The sequence below is a fragment of the Tamandua tetradactyla genome, chromosome 12, assembly GCF_023851605.1.
Source record: "Tamandua tetradactyla isolate mTamTet1 chromosome 12, mTamTet1.pri, whole genome shotgun sequence".
NCBI classification, from domain to species: Eukaryota; Metazoa; Chordata; class Mammalia; order Pilosa; family Myrmecophagidae; genus Tamandua; species Tamandua tetradactyla.
Window position 1 is genome coordinate 68,883,522 of NC_135338.1, and position 18,670 is coordinate 68,902,191.

General features: G+C 40.6%; 1 protein-coding gene and 1 long non-coding RNA gene across 6 annotated transcripts in view; one reads left to right on the plus strand and one right to left on the minus strand.

Annotated features, from left to right (window-relative positions):
- Positions 1 to 18,670, plus strand: part of LOC143652324 (uncharacterized) — a 79,679-nt gene that overhangs the window by 45,761 nt on the left and 15,248 nt on the right. Inside the window, exon 2 of the long non-coding RNA XR_013160565.1 lies at positions 11,178 to 11,306. This is a non-coding gene — a long non-coding RNA (uncharacterized LOC143652324). The remainder of the gene's footprint in view (positions 1 to 11,177; positions 11,307 to 18,670) is intronic.
- Positions 16,781 to 18,670, minus strand: part of NEO1 (neogenin 1) — a 278,077-nt gene continuing 276,187 nt past the window's right edge. For all 5 annotated transcript variants that reach the window (XM_077123854.1, XM_077123852.1, XM_077123851.1 and 2 more), the window contains 2 exons: positions 18,372 to 18,508; positions 16,781 to 17,568 (listed from right to left, as the gene is read on the minus strand). In XM_077123854.1, coding sequence (XP_076979969.1) covers positions 17,485 to 17,568; positions 18,372 to 18,508 — 221 coding nt within the window. In that variant the 3' untranslated portion in view covers positions 16,781 to 17,484. The remainder of the gene's footprint in view (positions 17,569 to 18,371; positions 18,509 to 18,670) is intronic.

Here is an 18,670-nt window from a genome sequence, read left to right on the forward strand (position 1 = left end):
AGTGATAATCGGAAAGGCTGGTCCTTCTGGGTTTCAGGGTTTATCTGAATTCAGGAATATATATGTTCCTGGAAGCAAACCTAGTGCATGAATCCGTTCCAGAGTATCAGTTCGAGTCCTAGTTGTTTTTAAGAGACAGCAGGAGTAATGTTGATTTGAATTTAGTAAACCATGGAAATTAGTTCTAGCTAACTGAAGCTTGCATAAAGAGCAGCCTCCAGAATAGCCTCTTGACTCCATTTGATCTCTCTTGGCCACTGATGCCTTTATTTTATTACACTTCTTTCCCCCTTCTTGGTCAGGAAGGTGCTGTTGATCCCACGGTGCCAGGGCCAGACTCATCCCCGGGAGTCATGCCCCACATTGTCAGGGAGAATTTTACACCTGATGGGCTTGTACCATGTAGCAGGGAGGGCAATGATTTTCCTTGCAGAGTTATGCTTAGAGAGGGAGGCTACATCTGAGCAACAAAGAGGCTTTCTGGAAGCAATCTTAGGCCTCATTATGAATAGTCTTAGCTTCTCCCCTGCAGAAATAAGTTCCATACAGCAAGACTCAAAATCCAGGGCTTGGCCTATTTTCTTGGGAGTGTCCAGTGGGTAGGAGGTACCCAGAGTTTCCCAGATGGGAGAGTTTAGTAGTATCCTGGCACTATACCAAACCATAGAGTATTACAAGGCCTCATTCCCGTTCTGGACTCCAGGAGCCTGTGCTGTCTAAATGAGCTATCCAAAAAGGCTGATTCAGGCTATGTGTAACAGAAAATTTAGGTTCTAGACATAATAGAGGTACATATATTGTCATCTTTTATCCTACATTCTAATTTACCTTAGACCCAGACAAATTGGCTTTGTTTTAAACTCTAATTGAGGCCTAATCTCTGACTTGGTTACTTCAACAGTTATTATATATAACTATGCTAACTTTCAGTTTCCTGTTTTTTTGAGGCATAATTTTGCCAGATAGAGAATTCTTAGTGGCCATCTTTTTTTCTTTAAGGACTTTTAATATGTCATCCACTATCTTCTGACCTCCATGCCTTATGATGAGAAATCCATTGTTAATTTTATTGGGGATCCCTTGTATTTGACAAGTCACTTTTCTCTTGTGCTTTCAAAATTCTCTGTCTTTGGGTTTTGACCTTTTCACTTAAATGTGTCTTGTAGCTCTCTTGAAGTCTGTCTTGCTTAGAGTTCACTGACGTATGAGCTCATGTCTTTCATCAAATTTGGCAAGTTTTTGGCCATCATTTCTTCAAAGACTTTTTCTGCCCCTTTCTCTCTCTCTTGTCCTTCTGGGATCCCAATGATTTATATACTAAATGGTGTCCCACAGATCCTTTAGGCTCTGTTCATTTTTCTTCATATTTCCTTCTGTTCTACCCACCGGATAATTACAATCTCTAAATTCCCTGATTCTTTCTTCTGCCTGTTCAAATCCACCTGGAATCCTTCTAGTGAGTTTTTCATTTCAATTACTTCACCTTGCAGCACCAAAATTTATTTGGTTCCTTCTTATAGTTTTTATCTCTTTATTTTGTTCCGATAAAGCTTTCCTTACAGATGGATTCCTTTAGCTCATTGAACATATTTAAGATAGTTAAAGTCTGACTAATAGTTCCAATATATAAGCTCCCTCAGTGATGTTTTCTGGCAAATTCTTTATTTTTCCTGTGAATGGGTCATAGTTTCTCATTTCTTTGTGTGTCTTGTAATTTTTGGTGATTACTGGACATTCTGCGTATTATGTTGCTATGACTCTGGAAATCTAATTCTCTCACTCATCTCATTTGTTGTTTTTTGTTTCTTGTTGATAGCTGAAACTGTTAATTTGTGACTATTCCCAACTATTTTTATTCCCAAATTGGGAATGGAAAGAGAAAACAGAAAAGAAAGAGTTACTGCTTCTTTAAGAACTCTCTGCTACTTTTGCTTGAGGAGGGTTACAGCAATTGTCATGCTCATTGCTGGCCTCTTAGTTATCTGAAGTTGCTGATCAAAAGCAGTGATTGGTGACCAGATCATATTCCCCGAAATTTTGCAGGATTAGATCCTTAAAGCCCATGCTGGCACCAGAAAGCTGCACCAGGAACCCAGGCTTTGGTTCCCACAGCTGCCTGCCATGTAGTTGGTGCGTAGGGGATGGTAGCGGCTACATGGAGGGGGAAATCCACTGATATTTACCACAGTTTACCAGCCTCTTTGTTCAGTTCTTCCCTTGATGCTGCATCTCATTCCAGTGGAATCCAGAGTACCAAATAGTTGATTCAGACTATTTTGGCCAATTAAGTTGTCATTTTGGTGGATGGACTGACTTCTGGAGCTTCCTACTATACCATCTTCCCACAATCCTCTTCCAATATGGGTTATCTTGATCAGTGTTCTTGGAACACTCAGCAATAATGTATATTCTGTTGTTTTGGGGTGGATGGTTCTATAAATGTCTGTTAGGTTAAGTTGACTGCGAGTGTTGTTCAAGTCTTCTCTATTCTTACTTATTATCAGTCTACTTATTTCTTCTTCTTGTCTCCTTTTAGATCCATTTGCTCACCCCCAGTAATATGGAAGTGAAACATCCCATTCCTATTATGTTCATGATCATCCCCCCAATTTTTCATGCATGTATGCATATTTATCTCAATAAAGACTGATGTTAATATCTCTGCCCTCTTTCTGAACAGCACAGGGACCAAGATCTTTTTAACTACGATCATCCCTCTCCCACTTACTGGCTATTTTTGTCCAGTATTTTAGTTCTACATTGTACTCTTTAATTCTGAAAATTATAATTATTGTTTTATATATTCAGAATTTGTTTAGATTCACCCACATATTTTCTAATTTCTCTGCTTACCATTCCTTCTTGTATATCAGATTTTCTTTTTTGGTAGCATTTTCCCAGCCTTTTTTTTTATGATTACTCACAGTAAGAAATGCATTATACATAGTGACTCAGCATACACATATTACATATAAAATTTAAACATAGAATTTTACAAAGCGATGCTTGCCCTTTTATGGAAAGGTTTTCGGATGTTTTATTCTAGTCTCTATTTTAACTTTTTTGAAATGTTCATTGCAATGCAATAAAATGATTTCACAACCTATGAATGGGTCATGACCTGTAGCTTAAAAATATGGTTTTATAAGCCCCTTTAGTAACGCTCTGTTTACGATAAACTTTGTTTTTGTTTTAACATGTCTTTATTTCACCCTTGCTCCCAAAAGCCATTTTTTGCCCTTTGGGCACAATACTTGGTTAGGGGTTATTTTTTTTCTCAGCACTCTGAAGATATTATTCTACTATTTTCTTGGTTTCATTGTTGCTGTTGAAAGTCTGTTGTCAAATTGTTACTTTGACTCTGACAGATCTTTTCTCTGTGGGTGATTTTATGACATTTTCTTTATTTGCATTGTTTCATTACAATGTGTGGAAGCGTGGATCTCTGCTTTTTATTCTGCTCATGATATGCTATTTATCATAGTCATAGTCTCATTAAATATTGCTTTTACCACATTTTCTGAATTTTCTCCTTTTAAAAAACTTAATTGACATTTATTAGACCTTCTATCATCCATGCTGTTTAACCTCTCCTGTATTTTTCCATCTCTGTCTTTTTATGTACTGCATTTTGGATAATGTTGTAAGATATCTTTCACTTTGCTAATTCTCTCTCTTTAGCAGTATCTAATCTACATCTAAAACATTTAAATGATTACATTTTTATATCTATAACTATTTGTGATGCTAGTGAGAGTGGCAGAGTAAGGACCTTCAAAAATTCTTTTCTCCAATAAAGACAATGAAAACACTGGCAAAAAAAAAAAAAAAGTTCAGAATCAACTTTTTCGGAACTCTGGAAATTAACCAAAGACTTGCAAAACTCCAGGGAGTGCTTATTCAAGAAAAATGGCTGAATCTCAGCTCAGTTGTGACATTTTAACTTGCTCTATTCCCATGTTCCCCTCTATAGCTCTGTGGTAGCCTTGAAAAACAACAGTTTTCAATCTTGGTGAAATCCAGCAGTCTGGCAGTCATCAGAGGTGGCAGAATAGTGTTGGAGCTCCTTCAAAGCATCATTCATAGATGATTATCATGATTTGACCTATCTGGTGGGTCTCTGAAACATCGCACTCACAGACTGTCTTTATTTGGCATGATTCATAGTTTCCAGTGTGAAAAGCCTTTCACCAGGGTGTTTGTTAAAAACAGTTAGAGAGGCAACTTTTTAACATTTGGGGCTGCCTGAGGTGGTAAATAACAGTTAAGAGTAAACAATATGCTAAGCAAAAAGCTTCAAAGAAAAAGCTGGAGAATGAGATGTCTAGATGGGCTCTAAAAGCTCTAATATATTCCTGACTCTAGAAGGCCATGCACAAATCTAGCTGTGCATATGCTCAAAAAAAGATCTGAGAAGACCCTAAGCTCTCACCTCTGGCTGACTTTAAGGGACTGTGCAAGCAAGAAATAAAGGTTAAGGCAAAGTTGTCAGCTGCGTGACTGAGTGTTGAAGACACTAAGTGGGAAGCTCCAGTACACACACAGAGCCCCTCGGGAAAGACTGGAGGATTTATTGGTTTAGAAACTTAAGGAAATCTATACAATCATTAGCTGACCATTATGCTACCTGAGCAGAGAATTCAGTGGCCACACACAACAAAAAATATAGACTTTACAGAATTCAGACAAAAATCACTAAACAAAGAACACTAAAAATAAACAGTAGCAACAACAAATACTTGGGAAGAGAGAGAATCTGAGAAGACTGCAATGAGCTATTAAATATATTCAAAGAACCAAAGGAAACCAATGTCTGAAAAAACTAAAGAATGTGAATGGTGTCTTATCAAATAGAGATATCAATAGAGAATTTATATCTAAAGAACCAAACACAAATTTTAGAATAGGTAAGTATAATAACCAAAATGAAAATTCAGTAGGAGGGCTTAACAGCAGGTTTGAGTAGACAGAAGAAAGAATCAACAAATTTAAAGAGAGGTCAATTAATATTATCAAGTCAGAAGAACCAAGGAAAAAAAAGAATGATGAAAAATGAAAGAGCCTCAAAGATCTGTGGGACATCATCAAACATACCAACATATGCATAATGGAAGTCCTAGAAGAGAGAGGGAGAAAAAAGCGGAAAGAACATTTGAAGGAGTAATGGCCCAAAGCATCCCAAATTTTATGAAAAACATCCAAGAAGTTCAACAAACTCCTAGTAGTATAAACTCAGAGATCCAAACTTGGCCATGCCATAATCAAACTACTGAAAGACAGAGACAGAAAATCTTGAAAACAGAAAAAGCAAAGCAACTCATGTACAAGTGAGCCTCAATAAGATTGACAGCTGATTACCAGAAATCATGGATGACAGAAGACAATGAGATATTCAAGGTCTGAAAGGAAAATACTGTCAAAGAATTCCTGTATATAGTATCCTTCAAAAATGAAGAGTTTAAGCCATCTCTAGACAAATTGAGAGAATTTGTTGCTAGCAAACTTGCCCTATAAGAAATACTAAAGAGAGTCCTTCAGACTGAAATGAAAGGACACTAGACAGTAATTGGAAACCATGTGAATAAATAAAACTAAATAAAGCAACTACATAGGTAAATATAAAAGATAGTGTAAATTTACTTTTTGTCTGTAATTCTTTTCTTCTCGATTTAAAAGGCAACTGCATAAAGTAATAATTATAAATCTGTGTTAATGGGTACCCAATGTATAAAGATGTAATTTGTATGAATATAATGGCACAAAGGAGGGAGTAGGGAATGGAGCAATATAGGAGCAAAGTGTTGTATTCTACTGAAATTAAGTTAGTATTAATCCAGACAACATCATTATAAATTAAGTTGTTACATTTAACAACTTAAAATTAATAACATAATTGTTATCCTCAGGGCAACCACTAAGAAAATAACTAAAAAATATATTAGTACAAGAAATGACAAGGATGCACTAGAAAATAACACAAATGAAGGCGGTAATGGAGGAATAGAGGAACAAAAAAAGACATAATACATATAGGAACAAATTGGAAAAGGCCAGAGGTGAATTCTACCTTATCAGTAATTACATTAAATGTAAATAGATTAAACACTAATTAAAAGGGAGAATTTTTTTTATTAATTAACGGAAAAAAAGAAATTAACCCAACATTTAGAAATCATACCATTCTACATATGCAATCAGTAATTCTTAACATCATCACATAGATGCATGATCATCGTTTCTTAGTACATTTGCATCAGTTTAGAAGAACTAGCAACACAACAGAAAAAGATATAGAATGTTAATATAGAGAAAAAAATAAAAGTAATAATAATAGTAAAAAAAAAAAAAAGACAAACAACCAGACAGACAAAAACAAAAAACAAAACAAAACAAAAAAACATATAGGAAGGTGGGAGAACATTTTCTATGAACAGACTAATAATTTTGAGGATGCTATATAAGAGAATAAAGAGCTTTGGAAAATAAAGTAAGGTGAGCTAAAGCCAAATAACAAAGGGTAAATCGACCTATTAAAAAGCATAATAAACAGGATAGCTGAAGATGCCTGGATAAAAGCTTGGAGTTAGATATGTATTTAGTACAGAGGAAATGCTCGTTTAGGAAATTCTGCACATCATGCTTAGAGCACTGTTTCTCATATGTGAGACTGTGGATTAGTTTTATCCACTGCTGCTTGCATCAGAATTGCATGAGGGCCTGTGGACAATGCAGATTTCCTGGGCTCTAGAGAATCATCAGCTGTAGAATCTTTAAGATGGGACCATCCCCTTTACTTCCCCAGGCCAAGTGGTTCTGAAACACACTAAAATTTGAGAATAATTCAGTAAAATGTGTGGCAATTTCAATTTCAACAAGATGAAAGCTTCATTGTGATGCTAAATGGTATCTTTTAATTTCATTTCATTTTTATTACACAAGTAATTTAGAAATTTGTACTTAAAAGAATTGAACACTACAGAAGTAGGAAGACTAGCTTTAAATGCCTCCACATCTAACTGCACTCCCCACCCCCTAAATTTTGGTGTGTTTCCTGTACATTTCCTATTATTTACATCCTCAGATCTGTGCATAAATATACATCTTTACAAAAAAAAAATAGAACCATATGTACATATAAAATTTGGTTGTTTTAGAGAGCTTTCCATATCAGTTTGCTGGTCAACCTCCTTATTGAAATGTCTACATAGTATTCTATTAAATTCCTATTTTTTTGTGGAAAAAAAAAGGGAGAAATTGGCAGAATGGTTGAAGCAAACATGCTGTCTAGAAGAGACACACTTTAGAATTTAAAGACATAACTATGTTGAAAGCAAAAGAATGGAAAAAGACATACCATGCAAATAATATTGAAAAGAGAACTGGAGGGGTTATAGTAGTTTCTGACAAAATATGCTTGTGCTGGTTTGAAAGGAAGTATGCTCCCTAAGAAAAGCCATGTTTTAATATAAATCCCATTTCATAAAGGTAGAATAATCCCTACTCAATACTGTATATTTGAAACTGTAATGAGATCATCTCCCTGGTTGATGTGATTTAGTTAAGAATGGTTGTTAAACTGGATTAGGGGATGACATGTCTCCACCCATTTGAGTGGGTCTTGATTAGTTTCTGAAGTCCTATAAAAGAGGAAACATTTTGGAGAATGAGAGATTCAGAGAGATTCAGAGAGAGCAACACTACAAAGCAGAGAGTCCACCAGCCAGCGACCTTTGGAGATGAAGAAGGAAGACACCTCCCGGGGAGCTTCATGAAATAGGAAGCCAGGAGAGAAAGCTAGCAGATGACGCCGTGTTCGCCATGTACCCTTCCAGCTGAGAGAGAAGCCCTGACTGTGTTCGCCATGTGCCTTCTCACTTGAGAGAGAAACCCTGAACTTCATCGGCCTTCTTGAACCAAGGTATCTTTCCTTAGATGCCTTTGAGTGGACATTTCTTTAGACTTGTTTTAATTGGGACATTTTCTCGGCCTTAGAACTGTAAACTAGCAACTCATTAAATTCCCCTTTTTAAAAGCCATTCCATTTCTGGTATATTGCATTCCAGCAGCTAGCAAACCAGAACAATGCTGTAAGACAAAAATGTACTAGAGACAATGTAATTTCATAATGATAAAAGGGTAAATTCATTAAGAAAATTTAATAATTATGAACATAATATACACCTAAAAAAAGCTCTAAAGTTCATGTAGCAAACGCAACATAACTGAAGGGAAAAATAGGTGATTCAATAGTAATTTGGAGACTTCTAAACCCCCTTCCAATAAAGGATAGAACAACTAGACAGAAGATCAGCTTGAACAATACAACCCAACTAGATCTAACAGATATCTAACAGCAGAATATACATTTCCCCCAAGTGCCGTGGATCATTCTCCGGGATAGATCATTTAAGTCACAAAACACAATTCAATAAATTTAAAAGGATTGAAATCATACAAAGGATGTTCTCTGACCAAAATGGAATGAAATTAGAAATAAATAACAAGGAAATTGGGAAAATTCACATAAATGTGGAAGTTAAACACCACATTTCTAAGTAACCAGTGGGTTAAAGAAGAAATCATGAGGGAAATGAGAAAGCAGTGTTCAGAGAGCAATTTATAGCAGTAAACTCCTATATTAAAAGAGAAAAAAGATCTCAATAACCTTTTGACATGAAAAGAAGAGCAAACGAAAGCCAAAGCAAGCAGAAGGAAAAGAAAAAACAACAATAAAGATTAGAGTACAAATAAATGTAATAGAGAATAGAAAACCATACAGAATAACAGTGAAAACAAGTTTGTTTGTTTTTTTAAATAATCAACAAAATTGCCAAACCTTTAGCTAGAATGATCAAGGAAAAGAGAAGACTCAAAATATTAAAAACAGGAATAAAAGAGGGGACATTACTACGAACCTCATAAAAGAAAAGGGATTATAAGGGAATATTATGAACAACTGTATGCCAACAAATTAACCTAGATGAATGGATAAGTTTCTAGAAATACACAAACTATCCAAACTGATGCAACAAAAAACATAGAAAATCTGCATAGATCTGTAACAAGTGAAGAGATTAAATTTGTAATGAAAAAAACTTCACACAAAGGAAAGCCCAGGACCAGATGGCCTTACTGGTGAAGAAGTTTAAATAAGAAGCAACATTAGTCTTTCACAAACTCCCCCTCAAAATAGGAGGGCACACTTCCCTACTCATTCTATGAGGCCAGTATTATCCCAATACCAAAACCAGGCAAAGACAGTGCAAGTAAAGAAAACTAAAGACCGATATCCCTTATGAATACATGCACATAAAAATCCTCAACAAAATACTAGCAAATCAAACCCAGTGCTATATAAAATGGATTATATACCATAATCAGATAGGATTTATCTCAGGAATGCAAGGTTGATTCAACATGCAAAAATCAATGTTATATACTATATTAATGTAACTATTTGTGTTTTTTCCTTAATTTTTTCAATTCCATCTTTTATTTCTTTAAGTATTTTATACAGGATCATTATATAACCTGTAACTGTTTAGATACCTCAAAAATCTTTGGGGGTCTGAATTTGTTGCCTGTTGTGGCAAACATGTTGGAAGACTGATTTCCTTGGGTCTGGGCAATTTTTTATTGTGTATATTTGGGGATCTGAGATGCATGGGTTGAGGTGTTTTTTTCCAGAGAGGATTTTTCTCCAGAGGTGCTTTTTTATTTATTTATCAAATACTACAGCCACTACCAACCTGGGTTCATGTTAATAAAATTTCTAGATCTGAAATTTTTGATTATACTGTGGTTCAAGTTTGAACTCCGACCTTAATAAAAGCAAGCTGGTGGTTTAAAATTCTAAAGAGAACTGATTGATGTCACTACTTTTTATAAATGCATTTTTTTTTTTTATAAACATGCTAGGCAGGTTTCCTTTTGGTTCCCTTTGCTGACAGATTGACTTCTCCTGGACTACCCTTTGCCGGGTTACCCTTTTAGTGTCCTGGCTTTATGTAGTGGTCGATACGGTTTCCTTGCTTCTCAGGGGCCGAGGGCTTTTGGTTTCCCTCCCCCTACCAGGCTTTCGAGTAGCAGCATTATCTCTGGGGAAGCTCCAGCTTCTCCATTAGTTTACCGCTTGGGTTCAGTTTTCTGGTCCTCTGTTAGGGATAACTATTCATTCATTCATTTTGGCATGGGTCGACTCAGGGAATTGAATTCAGGTCTCCGGCATGGCTGGTGAGAATTCTGCCACTGAGCCTCCGTTGCAGCATCGAACCCTTTACTTTAAGCAAATCGTTTACAACTGCCTGCTGCAATTTATCCAGCATTTTACCTTTTGCTGCTTTTCAGAATATCTGTCATTAAGCAATGCTGGAGGTAACTGTTTCCTTTCTTGGGTGATTTTTCCCTTGTTCTTCTCAGTCACTTTCTTTTGTGACTCCAGGACTCCCAGGGAAGGGATGGAGCTCCTTCTTTGCCTTACCAGATCCCTTTGTGCAGGGTTCTTAGCACTTTTCATGCTAGAGGGTAACTTTTGTCCATTACCTGGCTGTGTCCTCTAGACTGTGAACACGTCAACAAAAGGTAGTCTTTTCATATTTGCATCCTCGCTGACTGGCACATGGTGGGCCCTCAGAATTATCTGTGGAACCCAGCTTCTTAGGTAAGGAAGACCTTTTCCTGATTGGATACAAATTTTCCTTCTCTTACATTATTTGCCTTGACCAAAATTTCTTTGGTTTCAGCTCCAGACAGTCCCTCTGTAGATTGGTCTGCAATGTTCATCAGCTGCTTTGCCTTTCATCTAGGCAGTGAGAGTCTGATCCATCCTTCTGCCTTCATGGAACAGACCCCAGTCTTTCCTTCCCTCTTTTAGGAAGCCATGAGCTGCCAGAATTCTCAGTAATCCCTGGGTTTGGGGTTTATGGAAGGAACCCACATTATCCCTAACTCACCAGACCTGCTTCCCAAGGGTGATACCTGGTCAACCAAACCCAGCACTTGGCTTGCAGCGTTCCAGGAACCTTGGGGGAGAGTGCCATCTCACTGTCTCCACTGACGCCCAGACCTTTGCATCTTTCATACCCTCCGTACTGGCGTGCTGGGGCCCCTGAACGTAATCCTGTAAGGAAGAGCCTAAGCAGCCTGGTACAAGATGATTGGGATTTGTTCTCTTCAAGGTACACTGACGGCTATGAGAAATGGGCAGCTTTCCAGCTCTGCAGTGGCCTCCTCCTTCTACAAGAGAGATGACCTCACGGCACATCTACATCCAGCTCAGCCTTGTGTCCTCTGAGGAAGCTTCCTGAGTAAGTGTTCCCAGGAAGAATCGGGGCTTTGTCAACTCCCTAACACCGGGCCATGGTGTCTGATTTCAAGTCTGTTTTCCTCATCAGACCAGTTCATCTGAAGCACATTTAATGAGCACCTATAGTGTGCTAAGCACTGGGGTGGAGAATTCAAAGATAATCAAGTATGATTGTTTGCTTTAAGGAGTTCACAGTGTATTGGAAGAGATACAAATATGAGCAACAATTATCAGATGACTGCATGACTAAGCTGGGTCTTCAAAGATGAATAGAAATTTGCTAGACGAAGCCAGTAGTGAGGGTAGAGGATATGGAGAAAATTTGGGGCAGAAGGAATAGTACAGAACCAAAATATCATATGGCTCATTTGAAAAGTGCAAATTGCTCCTTATTGCTAGGGCCAAATTTGAGTGAAGGTTCAGTTTAAGTGGGAGATAAAATCCAAGAGGCAGATAGGGCCACAATGGACTATTCTGTAGGGCAGGTGATGGGGTAGCTATTATACGATGTTGAGTAGGGAGAAATGTCAGATTTGACTTAGAAAATTATCTTGATAGTTGAATGGATACTGGATTGCAGGTGAGGCTGAGGCAGGGGAATCAATTAGGAGTCTGCCAACAGTTGACAAGGATGAGAATATCTGGAGGACTTTTGGAAGGTAGGGCTGACAATATCTGCTGAGTGTTGTATTGAAGGAAGAATTTAGAATGGATCCTAGAATTCTCCCTTGGGAGACCAGGTCCACAGAAAGTAGTTCCAATAATGCAGGCAGACACCCAGTCATACATACCTAGACAGGGTGATAAGGGTAATTGCTCTAGGATACTGACATGGACAGCATGGAAGTTAAAATGACTGCAACCCAGATACAAACTAAGGTCAGTCACTTTGGTGGTCAGTCTGCCTCTTAATAACTGGATAAGGCTGACTGGATTCCCTATTTCTTGACTTGTGAAAGGTCTGGTGCCCTCCTTCCTGACCCCTGGATTTCTGTGAATTCTTATACTGAGATTTTTATGGCCACTTTTAACTCTGAGCTCCTGCTTTCAGTGAACTAATTTTATTTATGGGTCACCCTCACAGTGCAAAACTCATGGTATGTCCATTATCATTTTGGCCTAGATGTTCTTTCCTTGGTTAGGGAAGGGACGCAGAATAAAATTAGTAGCTCACGCAAAGCCTTGTGCATATAGAAGATTTTATACAAGATTAGGGGAGTTGGAGGTGGTTTATATCATAGAAGTGCAGAGAGCAAACACATTAAATCATCTAGCAGGTATTCTTATTTTAAGAAGTCCTTTGGGACTATCTTAAAATCTGCCATTTCTCCTTGGAGGTATTTTCCCACATTGCCCCCATTCCCTCACCTTCTCTTGTTGATTATACCACTGTCAGCTCAGCCTTCCCCTATCTCCCCCCCACCACAATTATTTCAGGAAATTCCAAACTTCTTACATTGTAGGCAGCAAGAACTCCCTCTAGCCCTCCCTGAGTTCAGCTCTAGGTGCATCTTTTCATTTCCCAAACTCCAGTTCCTAGGCTGAGTAAAAGGGTGTCTTGAGATGAATGTTATCTAGTCACCTTAGAGGGCAATGACAATTTTAAATGGCATTTTCAACATCACATATTATTAAAAGATTATGGAAACTTTTCACAAGGTGATGAGTCAGAGCTGGGTACCTGCGACCTAGGAGCCCCGTGTGTAGGTTAGGGGCAGCCTCTCTTAGCTCCTTGCTGTTCTAGCCCCATCAGCTGGCCTGATTGCTGCTCTTGTCCCTCAGTGCCAAAGATACTGGCTAGACTCTGAGAGGAATGGCCTAGATTCTGGGAAAAATCTAATAAGAATCAACCAAGACATGGTTAGAGGTGGATTCCTAGGACTCTGAAACAAAGCAGGGGCTGTGCTCACAGGACTTTCACAACTGGGTAAAGAAAGTGGCCATGGTGGGGCTGGTAAAGTTCCACAGTTGGAGATCTTTGTCTGCTCTATTATTAACATTAGCCACAGGAGGGGAAGTCAAGTGACAATATTTAGAGTTGACCATTACGAGATGCTGAGATCTCATAAGAAGACAGGGGCCTCCCATGAGAAACATCTCTTGGTTATGGGTAACTCTGCAGTGGCAAGCCAAGCTCCCTAGTATCCCTTGATGATACTTCCTAACCCTTGGCAGGAAGGTGGCTTAAGTTGGAAGAAATGATGAGCTGGGGGAAGAGGCCATTTCTTCTTCATATGGAACTTTGTTCATTTTTTTTTTAACTCTAAACTTTATTCCACAGGCAATGGGGTGGGGGATCATCAAAAGATTTGAACAAGGAATGTTCATAATATTTTAGTGCCAATCTGGAGGACATCCTTGCCCTAGTTCCCAAAACCAGGTGGCCATTGTGGCATCAGCATTGTTCCCTATGGCTTTGCCAGGGAGACAGGTCTTTGTTCTTTTGAATATATCTCGGGGTGCTTAGGGACCTTGGCTGCTCGGAACCTAAGAAGGGCACCTCACAGGGAGTGGTTGGTGCACGTAAGAACCTTCCAACTGACTGCTCTAGGCCACGGGTCCTAGAGACTGAGTCCACAATCCAGTGGAAAAAGACTCAGACAAATCACTGTAAAATGTGCCAAAAGCTTCATCTAGGAACTCAGAGAAGGTGGTGGGAGAGGAGGGGGCATTGGGGTATTCTTTGGTTATTAGAATGGGAGTAGTTATCAAGGAAGAAGCTGACTCAAAAGATAAGATGAGCTCTGCAGCAGAGAGGGCATTTCAGGTAAAGGAACATCATGTACAAAGACTGAAAGTGTTTCACAAGTAGTTTTACATGGCTAGACATGAATTATGGCATGAGTATGGACTTGAAGGCTGTGGGCAAACTAGCTCAGATGGACACTGAATGGAACACTGAAAACTCAAGACTTCATCCTGAGACCAATGGGGGAGCACTGCTGAAGGGAATGACATTTGGATCTGGGATTGAGAAAATAGGATCTGGCAGCAGAGCGGACAAAGTACTGAAGCAGAGGCAGCGGTTGGAAAGGACCCTGCTCTGTGTCTGGCACTCACTGTACACACAGTACAGAGCCTCTGGCTGTTGTGTGCACCACTGTTCCAGAACCTTGTGAACCATGAGAAATGCTTGTAGAGTCAGTGTGGTGGGAATGGGGCGCACAGTCCAGGAAGGTGGCCCTCCTTGAAGGCACCTGCTCCAGGGGTCATGTACCAGTGAGTGGAGGGGGTGGGAAGGCGAAGGCTGGGGCTCAGAGTGGTGCTCTGTCCACAGTGGGGATTTTGCCGTCATACCATTCAGGGGCAGCTGCATTTTTCTGTTTGGGTCACTTGGCTCTGACAGATGCTACCTTTGACTCCTCAGCTGCTCAGTCTTGCAGGGCAGCAATGTTGGGGTGGGGACAGGGACAGGACTTATCCTTGTGGCTACTGGACCCGCAGCCTCCTGGCTCACCTGCCACACCTCCCTGGGGCCCCCTTTGAATGCCTGATGTTGAAGCTTTGAGGGCAACAGTGAAGTCATTTAAAGGCTAGGACACCCAACATTCCGTTTTCTTCTGGAAAAAGGAAAATAACTCTCTGACAAGACCAGAGTTTGATTGGATTAAAAAAGTGTATTGGATTTCCAATACTAAATAAAAACATGAAATTGTCTTTAAAAAGCCATAGAGTTTACAGCATCAACTACAGAAAAGCCCAAACAAATGTGTACAGAAAAACCAGTCCCCAGCAGACCTCCAGGCCCCCCTCCAGCAGGCAACAAGGCAACAGACACATTTGCTCCAAATCCTCCTGAAGGAAGCTGCTGAGCAGCAGCTCAACTAAGACATTACAGGACACACAATGGATTAGTTTCGAAAAACCACAAGAAAATGTAAGAAAATGTATTAAATTGTGAAAAGGTGCAATACAGAACAGCTTTTCTTTTTCTTAATTAAAAAAGAAAACCCCAACTTGGAACAGCTATTTTATTTAAAAATAGTTCCCTCCCCCCACCCCAATTCTGTGGCAGTATCCAGGTACCAAGGCCCTGAGGTAACAGAAGTATCAGGGTTCATGGGAGGGAATGCCCTGAATACTGAGCATGTTTCTTTGGGCAAAAGGTAAGACAGTTTCTGGGGAATATAGCCTTCCTGGTGGCTAGAGGGCTTGAGGGTTCTCTTAAGGATCAGTTCAAGTGCACTGGTTTTGCAGAATCCTTTCTGGCACCATTCTCTGTGGTCAGCTAGCATGGCAGTAGGAGCCCCAGAATTGCACTTTTCATTGCCCCCCAAATAATAAATACAAAGAGTTCATCTAGAAAAGCAAATGTGTGATAAAACCCAAAAAGGGGGATAACCAACATTCAAAGGCAAGCAACCTTCCACCAGCCTGTGGGGCACCTGCAGGCCCAGGCAGTGGTCAGGGCGTGGTGGGAGGCTGCTGAGGCTGCGGTGTCCACTGGCGGTCTTAGCAGCTGGCTCCTTCTTGGCTACAGAACCAAAGCCCAATTTAGTTCACACAGAGGCCCCCTCCACTCTCTCGTGGGGATTAGGGACAGATGCCTGAGGGTCAGTCCTGTATTTTCTATAACATATTCTTCATATTAAAAAAGCAAACCAACCTCTGCTCCTTATTGTTTTGAGAACTATTTGCAAAGGAGACCTATAAGTAATTCCTTAGGGAAAAGGCTTCTGTGTATGGCTGAACTTCTCTGTGTACCTCAGAAAAATCTCCTGCCACCTACTTGGGTAAGCTGCTGGACGAAGGAGGGGTCAGCTTTTCCCCTATCCCTTTCTGCTATTGCCTGCTACTTGAAGAACAATGTCCAGGAAGATGCAGGGAACTCCTGCAGTCCCTGCCTTGCCTCATTCTTGCTACAGCTTTTTCTGAAAGGGGCTCTGAAATGCACAAGTGAGAGCTGCACTGGCTAAGGACAGGGAACTGGGGAGATGCAAGGAGTCATATACGGAAAGAAATTTCTTCCTTAATCTCAGACTTCCCCAAAGGGGACCAAAGACGGTAGCAGAAAAGAGTCTTCAACTTTTGCTCTCTGATTTCCCAGGAACTCCCATCAAGGTCAGGCTTTTGCCCTATTCTGCATCATTCCTACGATTAGAAATACAGCACCCACGTTCTCAGTGTGGACATTCTCATCAGGATATGACCAAGACATCATGACAGCTAAATCCTTGAACCCACCTATTGCACAGAAGAATTTTTTAATCAGATCCAAATGAAACTCCAGTTGCAACGTAGTGACTAGAGATGGACATGCCAGGAAAGGACAATAGAGAAGATGCCTCCATTCTCTGTAGGCTTCTGGAAGAAAGTACAATGACTGAAACATTCACAGAACCTCAGCAGCCCCTCCATTTCCTATTTTCAACCCCCCACCCCACCCCCACCCCAATACTGAAACTGCACAGAAAGCAACAAACAAGTATTTTCAATGTTACATTTCATTCAAATAGATCTGTAATCTCACAGTGATGAGAGGAGAAAGTCAGGCCTTTAATAATTATAATAAAAAAATAATAAAAAAGCTTACAAACAGCAACGCAACATTTCCTCCCCCTCAAAGTGATGGATTAACAGCTGGCAGAGGATGCAATGACTCAATTAAAAATCAAAACAAAAACAAAACAACAACAAAAAAAACCAAGCCAACTGGGAACAACCCACACTGTCAATGACTTTCCTTACATAACCAAAACAAGTAGTCAAATGTCAACCACTTGTGGAGACCACCACGGACTTCCTTGGATTTTGATAGTGTTTTTTTTTTTTAAATGGTAAAATAAAATAGGACACAAAGTTGTACATAAATGCCAATGTCTACACTCCATCAAGGCGATGCAGTTGGAGCACGAAGATGCAGCCTGACCACAAAGTGAAATGGAGCTTGCACTTCATGCTTCTTCCCTGGACACAAAATTTTGGCCCATGGTGCCCAGTCCTGCAGGGTAGCAGCAGGCAAAGGGAAGGTGCCTCGACATAGGCTTCTTCCAGGCTGACCAGGAGAAGGCAGGTGGCCATGCCTGGAGCCAGTCCCACCTGGAGGTGCTGACTTGTCTGCTTGCTCACTCTGTGTTCTCAAGTGCTGTTCGCTCGTACTCTGTACAATGCCTTATTTTTCAAGGCCAAGTCCCAAGACTTCTAGACTCAGGTTTGGAGTCATGTCCTGGTGAAGGTCGTCATGCTGTTGTGATGGCGTTTAGGTCTTTCATTAGTCCTTCCAGGTGGGCCATCTCTTTGGTCAGCTCATCTGGTTCATAGCTCTGTGGAAAAGAGAACACTGTCACTGGCCACGACATGGAGGAGCCATCCACGAAGCAGAGCCTAGAGAGAGAGAGAGGTCACAGTGACAGCTCGTCACTGATAACCTGTCCTGTGAAACCGGTCTACTGAAACCAGGATGACCCAGGAAAGTCAAACAGAAGTAGTGGGGTGTGCCCAAGGTCACTCTGACACCAGGTCTGCAATTATGCATTTCTTTACGCTGCAAAATGCCAAGCCTTTGCCTCAATACACAGCCCCCAGGGTCAGATGACCGGCAACGTCACAGGCCAGCATGGCTCACCCCTTCTAGATTTCTGGACCCCAAGCTGTCCTCTTGGAGAGTACTTTGCCCCTGGAAATACAGGGGCAGACACTGAGAGTGAAATATCAAGGATGAGACTGTTGATGTTCTTGAGAAAATCAACCACTCAAGCACGTTCCCCTCCTGCTCAGACCATGTCATGAAGGACTGAAGGGTAAAGGAACCAGCAGATGGCTCAAATCAAGGAAGGAGACAGGAAAGCATTGAAAGGAAGACAGGTGGCACAGGGGGAGTAAAAATCACTAGTTGGGCTGGTGCGATAAGCTAATCCAAGGTATAGCAGAGTGGGGATGAGGGAAATAGCAGATCAAAACCTCAACACTGTCCCTGGCTCAGTGGTGATGCTCATTACACGCCTGCAGAATAAATGAGTGAATCTACTTCGCATTCCAAGCGGCGCAGCCTGGGCCTGCCTACAGCATCAGGCCTTCAGACTCATTCCTAGCCATCAAGCTGGGGCCAACAGCCCTGGGAACTCACACTTTCAGAGTCTTCCAGCATCCTTGTGGTCTCCTGCACTTCAGGGGCGCTGGGAACAACCACTGGCATAGGAGGCCGACTTCTTCCTAAAGTCCCGATGGAGGCTGTCTTCACTGAGTGAAGGTGATGGTTCAGGGCTGCGGAGGAAATGGCACGGTTAGGCGTGCAGCTGACCCTGCTCACCCTGGACCTCGCAAAGGCACTGAGGTCCAAGTGCTGCTCCGGGTGAGGAACATACATACCCGGTGCTCGTTCTGAAAAGGCGATGAATGAGCTGGGAGGGCAGTGGAGGAATCAAG